The 10,783-nt window shown below is 41.2% G+C and overlaps 1 protein-coding gene across 1 annotated transcript; it reads right to left on the reverse strand.

Annotated features, from left to right (window-relative positions):
* Positions 1 to 285: 285 nt before the first annotated feature.
* Positions 286 to 10,721, reverse strand: lss (lanosterol synthase (2,3-oxidosqualene-lanosterol cyclase)). The gene is made up of 22 exons (XM_034694578.1): positions 10,593 to 10,721; positions 9,359 to 9,527; positions 8,380 to 8,518; positions 7,780 to 7,888; positions 7,306 to 7,427; positions 6,970 to 7,066; positions 6,257 to 6,392; positions 5,393 to 5,501; positions 4,871 to 4,989; positions 4,558 to 4,655; positions 4,353 to 4,380; positions 3,993 to 4,049; positions 3,446 to 3,517; positions 3,264 to 3,314; positions 3,001 to 3,150; positions 2,675 to 2,771; positions 2,066 to 2,171; positions 1,905 to 1,970; positions 1,284 to 1,364; positions 978 to 1,148; positions 795 to 873; positions 286 to 685 (listed from the first exon to the last, which is right to left on the reverse strand). The coding sequence occupies exons 1-22, from the start codon at positions 10,604 to 10,606 to the stop codon at positions 548 to 550; spliced, it is 2,208 nt and encodes a 735-aa protein (XP_034550469.1). The 5' UTR covers positions 10,607 to 10,721; the 3' UTR covers positions 286 to 547.
* Positions 10,722 to 10,783: the final 62 nt, after the last annotated feature.

Genomic DNA, 10,783 nt, shown 5'->3' on the forward strand with positions numbered 1-10,783 from the left:
TTTGATATTATAATCATTTTGTACTTTAATGACAAATTCAAACAGAGTGTACACTCAAATCTACACAAATGTTTGGTTGGAATTTCTTAAAATTTGCTTAATTATGTGGTACTACAGAATTTGATAGCCTAGCTCATGCTCAGGTTCTTTAGCCAGTTTCTCTTCTGTGGGTAAGACTATTGACAAATTCTTCATACAACCCTATTTAAAAAAAAAAAACTATCCCTTTAAATACCGGAGGTAGCCGCTTGTGGAAAACACATTCAGTAAAGATGAATTCAGTCGTGATGAAATGATATAAAAATTATTTATTCTGAGTGGATATAGTACAGAAGGGGCGTGACACTAAGGCAGCATGGACATGAATGCTTTTCTATGCTTCTTAAAACAGCACATAAACTGGGTGTGTCAGATCACAGCAGATTATCACTACAGATTTGGAGGGAGTCGCTCTGGTGGATGCTAGAATGTAAACATAGAAATCTGTTCATGTTTTTTATCTTCATCTCTGCAGATCAGATGAACAATGAGCTCTTAAAAATGGTCTTCAGAGCTTCACCTTCCCGGCCAGTGGACTGCTCGGGTACAGGTTTGAGAAGCGGCCGAGCGTCCAGACTGGGAAGACGTTTCTGTAGGAGGTGTAGCTGATAGCACAGCTCTTGTTGAACACGCCTGCAATATTCTCCTGAAGAGTGAAAAGCCACATGGTATTCATGAATGGATTAACTTCTTACATTACTAGTGGCAAAATAACAGAAGTTTGAGTGGTGTCATAAGAATATGCAGATGATTACCTGTGGCCAGTCTCCGTTGGGAAGCTGCTTATCAACCAGCAGCTGTACTCCTTGCTCGATGGCTCGCCGGTCTGGATGCCTGAGGTTGGAAAAAACATTAAGGAGATATTATTCAGTCAGGAAAAGATCAGCTAAACCATTTATTCTACACTGCTGAATATCACTTCAATATTTTGTTCTCACCTGGCCGCCATGAGGCCTAACAGAGCCCAGCAGGTGTTGTGGATCTGGGCCGTGCTGCTCTGGATGTAGCAACGCTGCTCACACGACTCAAAGTCCTCCCCCCAGCCCCCATCTGGCATCTGCCGGTCCAACAGGAACTGACAGGCTTTCTGAACCTCTACACACACATCCCTGATAACAAAGGCACCACAGTGTCATTAGGTATGTAAGTGAGGAGTTCATCAAGGTCCCGTGTGGCCCGACGAGTCAGGGAAAACAAGGTCTACATTATGTTCAGTGTTGGTGATCAATGATGGCGATACTTACTCATCCTCGTAGACGAGTCCCATACAAGCAAAAGCTTCGAGGCCAAACCAGATTCCATAAGTGAAGCACACTCCCCAGGACCTGAGAAAGACCACAAAGGGGAGGATCAGGTAAAATGCATAGAGGATTTAAAAAAGACGGCAGACAAAAAAAATAAGCTTCCAAAAGTGAAGCCAAAACATTTGGAGCTCCCTCTACTGGCTGACTGCAGTAGTGTACATAAATCAATTTTTATTTGATGTTATTAATGATTGACAGGTCTGTTGGCTCATCCGGCAATGAGACCAGGAGGAATGAAGAGATAAACATAACTCACACTAACACTAGAGTCATTAAACTTTCCATAACTGTGAGTGTGTGCTTCAAACAAACACAAGACTCTGTTCTCGTGTAGTCTGTACTGAGCTGAGGGATCTTTGCCATGTCATTGGTCAGTTAAATCTGGGTTTTGATTAGTGGACAGTGCTGGACGTAAACATAGTGACTCTACCAGCTGCAATATGTCTCTGCCCCTTGTGGGGGTATTTTGGCTTCTCTTTTGAACAACAGGAGGAGGCATGTCGTCCATCTTTACAGTCACTTGCAAAATATCAGATGGAAAAATAGGAAGTGTATTCCCACCCTTCCCAGGATCCATCAGGCCTCTGCACCTTCCTGCAGTACTCCAGACCCTTTCTCAAAGTGGAGCTGACAAAGAAACAAAACAGCAGAAAACCTTCAACTTTGAAAAACAATACCTGCAGAAACATCAGTGTAAGCGTGTCTGCATGTGCGTATCATACCTTATCTCCTCCGGTCTGTGTTCAGGGTACACTTTCTGGAAGTGCCTCAGGGCCTGCATTGTTGCTGAAGTACACTCCACGTATGTATAATCTATCATGATGTCACCTGTTTGTGTGCATAAGAGGAAGAAACAAAGAGGAGTGAGGTTTCACAACACATGGTATATCCTCTTTTTGACAGGTAAACACGATTATGTAATCCTCTCTGCTCTTCTGTGTTGAAAAAGGTCATTCAATTGCAACATATGGAGAGCAATGGAAAAGTGTTCGATCCTTTAAATGAGACATACATGTTGTGTTTGTATTTAACTCCTTGTTTCCCTTTTTCACATCTGCGTATTTGCAGGTTGAGCAACACTGACACTGTCCTGGCAGTGAACTCTACTAGAAGACTCAGGGGTCAGGCACCGACTTGCACGATGCTTCTTTTAAGGAAACATTTCATGGAGATTTTTCTATGTAACGGCTTTTCATTCAGTGTTAGCTATGGCATTAAAACATCTGCTTCCTCACTATTTGGATCATAACAAACAATAGAAGTATTTTGTGACTAAACATATCTACGAGGGTGCTTCATAAACTTGCTGTTGATATTAGCAACAGACATACCAAACACCTCAGAGGGGTTGAGCAGCTCCAGGAGTTTCCCTCCTCTCTTAGTTTCATATGTGGCAAATCCACCGTCAGGGTTTCTCATGCTCAGCAGCTGCAAGAGACAGAAACACAAGTGAGAAGCAGCAAAGATGAGGCCTACTGCAGCAGATTTACAGCTGCACAAAGTTTAGCCTATCAATGACTTAAATAACAAAGACAAGGTGAATAATCTTTAGAAGAGCAGTGTGTAGATTCGTTGACATCCTGTGTTGAGGTTCTCCAAAACTTGTATAAAATGAAAAAGCTCCCTCTAGTCCTTCATTCATTTATCCACCACTCACCACGTTGACCGCATCAAATAACCGATCTGGGGTGACGTGCCGGCTGATGGAGGGACAGAGCTCCTGCAGCAGCATCACTGACTTCAGGCCCTCTGCTGTGCAGTCAGCCACGATCCAGCCACAGTCACGTGTGCTGAAGGGGAATCCTCCCTGACACAAACAAGTTGGGATGAAAAGGTGTGGACATAAATTACAGGCTGTCAGAGGCCACTTTGCCTTCCCATTTAACAACCATCCAAAAGCTGTTCTCATATTAGTTCTACCTTGTTCATCTGTCTGTAGTACTTCTCATACTCAGGAGGATTCTCTGGTATCTGTAAGAGTGAGAGAATTGATAAGACATAAGTTACTGTTCTGATCTTTAGCACGTTTCAATAGTAAAGATATAAAGGTTGTTATTATTTAGTTTGAAGAAAGATAACTTTGTAACAGATGTTGGTGGTACCTGTGTTACTCTAAGGAAGTCATGGGCATTGTGGAGGCACTCAACTAGTCCGGGGTTATCCTGGGCTCCTGCCTGAAAGTGACGACAAACATCTCATCATGAGCTCACACAGCTGTTTTCATAGTGAAACACAAGAAAGTGACGATGGTGACATCAGGAATAAATCTAATCTAATGCCTTTTTAAATCTTTTTTTTATTATTTATTTATTTTTTTTAAGTTATAATTTTTTTGGTCTTTTTGCCTTTATTTGACAGGACAGCTGAAGAGAGACAGGAAATGTAGGGAGTAGTGAGCGTGGGAAGACATGCAGGAAATGGTCGGCCAGTCGGGAATCGAGCCAGCGACCCCTGCGACGAGGACTGTAGCCTCTGTATGTGGGGCGCTTAGACCGCTAGGCCACCAGCGCCCCAGCCTTTTTACATCTTTACGTTTGCTCCTTGTTTGATCTGGTTGAATTGGTCCTCATGTCATGAGTGCTTATGTAATAGTGCAAACATTAAAATACTGTGTTAAAAAAAAGAATGAGGAGCCTTCATTTGAGATACCTCAAGGAAAGCCTGAACAGCAAAGCAGGTATCCCACAGCTGAGATCCGTTGGTACCCTGTGAAAGAAAACAAAGGGGTCAGAAATTTGAAGGCACTTAGTGGACCGACACTCTCACTAAGGGATAGATTATAAAGTACGGAAACAGAAAGTTATTTTACATATTGTAAGGATGAAAAGTTCATGAATCCACAAGGTCAGTTCTGTAATCTATTTTCCGATTTCTGGATAACTGAGCAACTGAGCTGACCTCAAATGTTTGCTTTTCAGGAACAACATTGTCATGATTTATCTCTGCATGTACATACAGTACGTACCCAGTGTCACAGAACATGTAAACAAACAAAGAGTGGATTCTCACCTGCATCTTCATGCCATCTAATCCCAACCTGGAACACAAACAAAGCTTTGTTGAGCATCTTTGTTTCAGGATGTATTCAAACTGTTCAAACTGTTTTCAGTGTTACATATTATATAACATAATGACCAACACAACAGGTTCATAAAAACAAGACCTAAACATGATTAGAGTTGTAAAGACATTGTTTAAAGACAGTCTGACTGACCAGAGGTAGTCTGGGATCCTGGACACGTGATCCTGAAAGACTGAGGAGGTTGGACCGTCCACGTACCAGCGAACCAGCATATTGATAGTCTTAGAGATCTGAGGAGGAAGACACACATTTAATCGTCTCCCCTTCTAGTTGTATCTGATAATAGTTTGCTTCAAATATGAAGGTTCTAGAACATGGTGGAATCATTTTGTAGAGTCCCTTCAAGCTTTTTGAATTCCCAAATAAGTACAAATAACATGCTAAGCTTCAATACGAACCATGCATTTCATTGAAAGTGCTTTTTATTTAGTATTTTGTGTAGTACCGGTCCAATGCTGATACATTTAGTGAAGCGGTCGTCAGCCTGGATGTGTTCATACAGCTCTTTGACTGCCCACTCTCTCATTGTTGTGCTGTGATGAGCTTCATAAACATTTAACACCACTGCAGAGAAACAGGAACAGAGTTATTAGGTCAGGGATGATTCATGACAGAACTTTAAAGGAGAGACCAGTGGAAAATATGAACGTTTTCTCATTATTGCATCAAAAACATCACGTCTCCAGGGAATCCCCTCGGTTATTTTGGTCACTTCTGTGCTTGTGGCTGAGTTGTGCAAACGTTTGTGCTTCGTCACCATTATGGTAACATTTTTTGAAACAGTCTGATGTTGAACTACAGATGCAGCCCTGATCACAGACTGACTTTAACCGTATCAATGAGTCTGAGTTGTTTATGTTGGGAAAACCAAGACAGATGAAACAGCAGAGAAAGGCAGCAAAGGTTAAAGACCCTGAAGCTACGTCCAGGTTTTATCATCAGTGCGCAGTGGGCTGTTCATACTTACTGTAGGCGACTGTGAGCAGAGTGCTGTGAGGTGTGTACAGATCACATGCTGCCACATTGCTCCTCTGAGCGGGCCAGTTGATGGTTGAATAGTCCTGGACGTAAAGCTCCTGGAGAATAAAGATGAAATCATGTGTTAATGTAATACAGAGTATGTATGTTAGGACGTAAGAAAGCTCAGGCCAAGAAAAACAGTGCTTAGCTGTTCCCCGTGCAAAGTTTGAATGTGTATCCCTGAAAGAGGATGATGTGATTGATAGTTACTCGCACACTGATTCAGAGATGGGAGACATAGTAAAAGAAGAGCGAGGTGAAATATTATTAATGTGGTTTTATCACCCCGGCCCCCGAGGCTCAGGACTTTGAGGTCATCAGATCTTATCCTGATGTGACACTGAGGGGAAACTTTGGAAAGACCAAACCTCTGCATCCAGTAGACTCCATACTTTGATTTTCTAAGACTACATGAAGCACTGAAGCTCTGCAGAAGGCTCATAATGGCCAAATACTTACATGGACAATATACATTTTTTCCTATCATGTGTTTTGGAAAGGGACCAGCTCCTATGTTGATATAAAAGGCTCATTATAAGCTAACCAGAACAAAAAGAGTTTTATATTCAGGTGATTATAAAACTAATTTAAACATATTTATGAATATTTTATTACATTTCTACCACGTCTGTTAAATACTACAGATTGTACCTTTAACTCAAAAGAAAGACACTCTCACAGTGTAACTCGAATAAACAATTCACACAGAAATGAAAATGCATCATCTCTCCTCTGTGATACTTTTAGAGCTCATTATTGGCTTTGTATGCTGTGTATGGCGCCCCCTTGTGGTGTAAAATGAGTTCTTCACCTGTCTAAGGCTGAGGACCAGGTCGTCTTCATCTGCAGCCAGTCTGACAGCGTAACAGTAGCTCATGGGGAGGTAGACCTGACGACAGTGACACCACAGGGTGGAGGGGTGAGCTGGCATCCACGTGGGGAACAGCCTGGGACAGATTAAAGAGATTTTAAGATTTAGTCTGAGACAATGGAAACAATATAACTGTTTTATTCACATGGTGACCATTTGAGGAAAGAATGGACCCACAGGTCTCCAGCAGGCTACATATACAGAAAAATAATAAGTACCACCATCTACCCACCTACAGTTCGAGACACTTTGCACCACATAATGTCAGCTTTTTGAACCATATCATTGAGAAAGTAAGAAATGTAGTGGGAAAATGTATTTAACATGAAACACTCTGTGACTTTGTGTTTGACACAACATCCTAATAAAAACAACAATTGTGGAGGATGTGATGTGAGAGTTGAAGTGGCCATGTAGGGGATGTGACTGATCAGGAGGGCATATTTGGGAGGAGGGGTTTCCTCACAGAGCGCTTCTCCTTTCATCAGGGCGTTGTGTCTTGAGTTTTATTTCAAAGTTATGCTGAAGGAATATTTTTCAACTCCTAACTGAGAAAATATAATCCTATTTTTAACCTCAGATCCTTTTGTGTTATTAAAGCATAATAGATGGAAAGAAGATGACATTATATGTTGTTAGAAACAGAGACTTACCACATCTCCGGTAGTAGTGTGTTCATCCCCTCCCAGCTGTAGACGTTCAAAATGGCCAACCAGAATTTACCCCAGGAGGGAATCCCCACGGCACCGCCTGTAGATGATGAAAATCCCACCACTTTAGTTTGAAGTCACTACCGTAAAAAACTATCATTGTTTGTTTTCTACAGCTCTCACATCTTTATATCCTTCATTACAGGTGATAGATTTTTTTGGGGAAGCTCTTGTAAAAGTGTTATCAGCGCAGACAGATGATCAGAGATATTACTATGCGTGTAACAGTGGCTGCAGATTCAGTTATAACTGAGATCACATTAAGCATCAGCTGCACACCTTTGCTGTGCAGGTTGTTCCTGGCCCGGGTCAGATCTGGATCATCAGGCTCGACTCCCAGGATCCTCAAAGAGGTGTAACTCAGCGCTGTGCCGAAGACTGTTGACTTATCCTCAATATGTCTAAAGAGATAAACAACAAGACTCTCATAGGTTAAGATCGTATCATGCTCGAACACATCAGTGATATGATTTAAGGTTGAGAAATTAGAGTGGGTTACACTTTGCATGCATGCTGACCTTAGTTAGAGTTATCCTGAGCCAGTACCTACATCATGTATCTGATGGACAGGACCTACATCTAGTTACAGGACTTTACTGAACTTCTAGATGTGGATCTCAGAGACGTTATATAAACTGTGCTTGTACAGCATCATGTCTACAACTGAATCTAAAACTCTCAGTCAAGAAATCTCCCCTCTGAAATGAAGTGTGTGGATATTTAAAAATGAAATAAAGTTTGTTGTCAACTTACAGACCCCAGCCTCCATCTGGAAGCTGAACGGAGCGCAGGTATCTCACCATCTCTTTCTTCCAAGCCTCAGGCAGAGTGATCTTTGCTATGTGGCACGTGATCAGGAGACCTGAAGCACAAGTGTAGGCATTCATGCAGGGACAGAAGAACATGCACAATAACACCTCCAGTGTAAATCTTCTGCTGCAGTCTGCTTAAAGAGATATTTCAGTAGTTTTGATGCCATTATTTTGGCACTAAATGTGGACGCACTGCATATGTGTGTTCCTCTACTGGCTGAGCACCAGAGAGTGCTGTAAGAGGCATAGTTGAGGTGTGATCCTGAAACTTTGCTCTATAGCAATTTAGAGGCAGTCAATTGCAGATAAAGGGGATACAAGAACTTAAAAAACTACACAGCTCTTTTTGTAGCTTTACTGTGCAACACTGCAAACCTATATCCACATAAGGTGTGCTTCTCTGTCTGCTGCAGTGCTTTTAATGAATCATCTAGCAAAATTCTGCAGTAAACAAATTTGCATTTTCATGAAAGAGCAAAATACAGCTGCTGCAAATTACAGGTGTCAAATATGAGGCCACAGAAAGATGATTTGGCTTTACCTGGGAGGAGGAAGAGAGGTCCTCCATAGTCCCCGGCCCAGTGACCGTCCTCAGCCTGGAGGTGTCTGTAGAAGTCCATTCCCTTCAGAGCTGCATCTTCAGCTGTGTGGGCCGCCGGGGAGCCAGACACAAACTGGCTCTGTGGGAGGGGAGGGATCATAAATATACACGGATACAGAAAGATTAAAATATTTAAAAGGTTAGTTTCTAGACTTAAAATATAAGAATACTGTCTGTTATTGGCATCTTATATTTTGCTTTAATAACAGTGACATTGCAAATTAACTTACATTTCAGTTTATACATACAAAATATATGAAAATGTTAAAAAGTTCCTCATAAAAGTAAATATTTGAAAGCAAGTGCAAATCATCAATTTGCTGAAATGGAAAAATACTGTATATATGGTTTCATTTGTTGTCTTCCTGCAGTACCTTTATAGCCCACCAGGGGACCGTAGCTCACACTCTCGGGATACCTGGTGTATGATTTAATTTGATAATTCTGAATAGAAAGAAGTGAATAAAACAGAGTCCAATAAAGAACCTGTGAATAAAACACTAAGTTAATTGTTTACTGCTGGAATCAGGGAGCCGTCTTACCTGGACATATCCCTCCTGTGTGACTTCTGTCTGCCTGTGAGTGTGGTCTTATTTTTTGTTTATTTTCAGACCTTATAATGTGAGAATAGAGTGCTTTGTGTGTTCTGGTTTTCCCCTCATCATCTCCTGTAAGAAGTCTTGCTGTCAGTCAGATTGTTGTGCCATTCTCCTTTTTTTTTTTAAGTGCTGCAAGTCCAGCTCAGTTTTAGCCTTTCTGCCAGCCCTCCACTGTGACTTCCACCTGTTTTCCCTCTCTTTTGCCAGCCTGCCTCACCACCTACTAAGCCCTACTAAGTGGCGCTGTTCATTCCCCAGCTCTGGACTCCCACCAGCTACCTCTTCACTATTCTATTCAACTGTAATGCTTGACAGCTTACCGTGTCCAGGCCCAGACAATGTGCCTCCAGCATCGTCTGCTCTCTGTCCGGTGCCCCCTGATCCTCCACATAGCGCCAGGTCTGCCTGCCCTCCACGTTAGACAGCCTCCAGCGGCTCAGGTCTGTGGCTGGCTCTGTCCTGTACGGCCCTCCTCGCCTCCGCAGGTGCCTATGAGGTACAACAACCAGGGCACGCATTTTGAGACGCATAAAGATACTGATTTTAAAAGAGGGAACTTTTTCTTGAAAAAAAATATAGAGATTTTTGAGATGTATGAAGACCAGACTTTCTGCATGGATTTTGAAACAATATAACAAAACAAAAATATTTAAAAAGCTTTTTTTTTAAGAAATATTTACACATTTTCAGCCAGCTGAAGTACAAATGTGTGACTTTTCGGTTGTGTAAACTATGGAACTTGTGCTATCTGCTGGAAAAACTATGATGACAGGATCTCTTTATAATCCACAACCCAATGAAGTCTTCAAAATTCTTTATAACAATGATAATAAGTTCATTATTGGACATTTTTCAAAGGGAAAGAGGATATTTAACTTTGGGTATTTGTTTTCTTAATTGTAAGCATAATCACTAAGTGTAGGAAAAGGTTTTAGATTTATTTAGGGGAAGGGTCAAAAACTGTAACAATGATTAGTGTAATTTTCTATACTGATCAAATTTGTAACTGGTTCAGGTAGAGCAACTTTTTGTCAACTTTCACTGCAACAATGCATGGTGTGGCTGTACATTCAGTCATATAACTCTAATTTAAGTATACAAAGAGGTAACTGACCTCATCAAACAAAGGTATTTAAAATGAGTGAAGAAGAAATTCTTGTACTGAAGAGAACTATTTAGAAACATCATGAAAAAGTGGATAATTAGAGTAATGCTGCACACTGGAGGAACACAGAGCTGCTTATTTAAATTTAATAACAGAATCATTTATAAAAAACTAATTTACAAATACACTAGATACATGTTTCAAACTGCACTAATTACCCTGGCTAGATTAATGCAATGTTAGCTTATTGTGGGTAATAACAGTAACAGGCATACAAAATCCACCTCAAAACTATAACAAAGCCACATACAGTCTAGTTTTTATCCCAAACCACTGTAGAATAACAACCAATGACTTTCTATTGCCTTAAAACAACGTTTTAGGTTAAACATAAAAAGATGAATTTGATTTCGACAATGATATCCTTTAAATTAAAGTAAATTACTTACGTCCCCTCCGTCATATCTGTCACTAACACGGCTCTGTTAACAGGTACAGAGTTAAATCATCTGCTGAACTGCACACATGAACGTCTCAGGCTGCTCTGACGGTTCTGCTCCACTCATGGGAGTTGTGGTTCTTTGAGGAGAATATCTGTAACCGAGAAGTGCCATTCGGACTTCATTACCCAGTGTCCCTC

The sequence above is a fragment of the Notolabrus celidotus genome, chromosome 10 (assembly GCF_009762535.1).
Source record: "Notolabrus celidotus isolate fNotCel1 chromosome 10, fNotCel1.pri, whole genome shotgun sequence".
Lineage (NCBI taxonomy): Eukaryota > Metazoa > Chordata > Actinopteri > Labriformes > Labridae > Notolabrus > Notolabrus celidotus.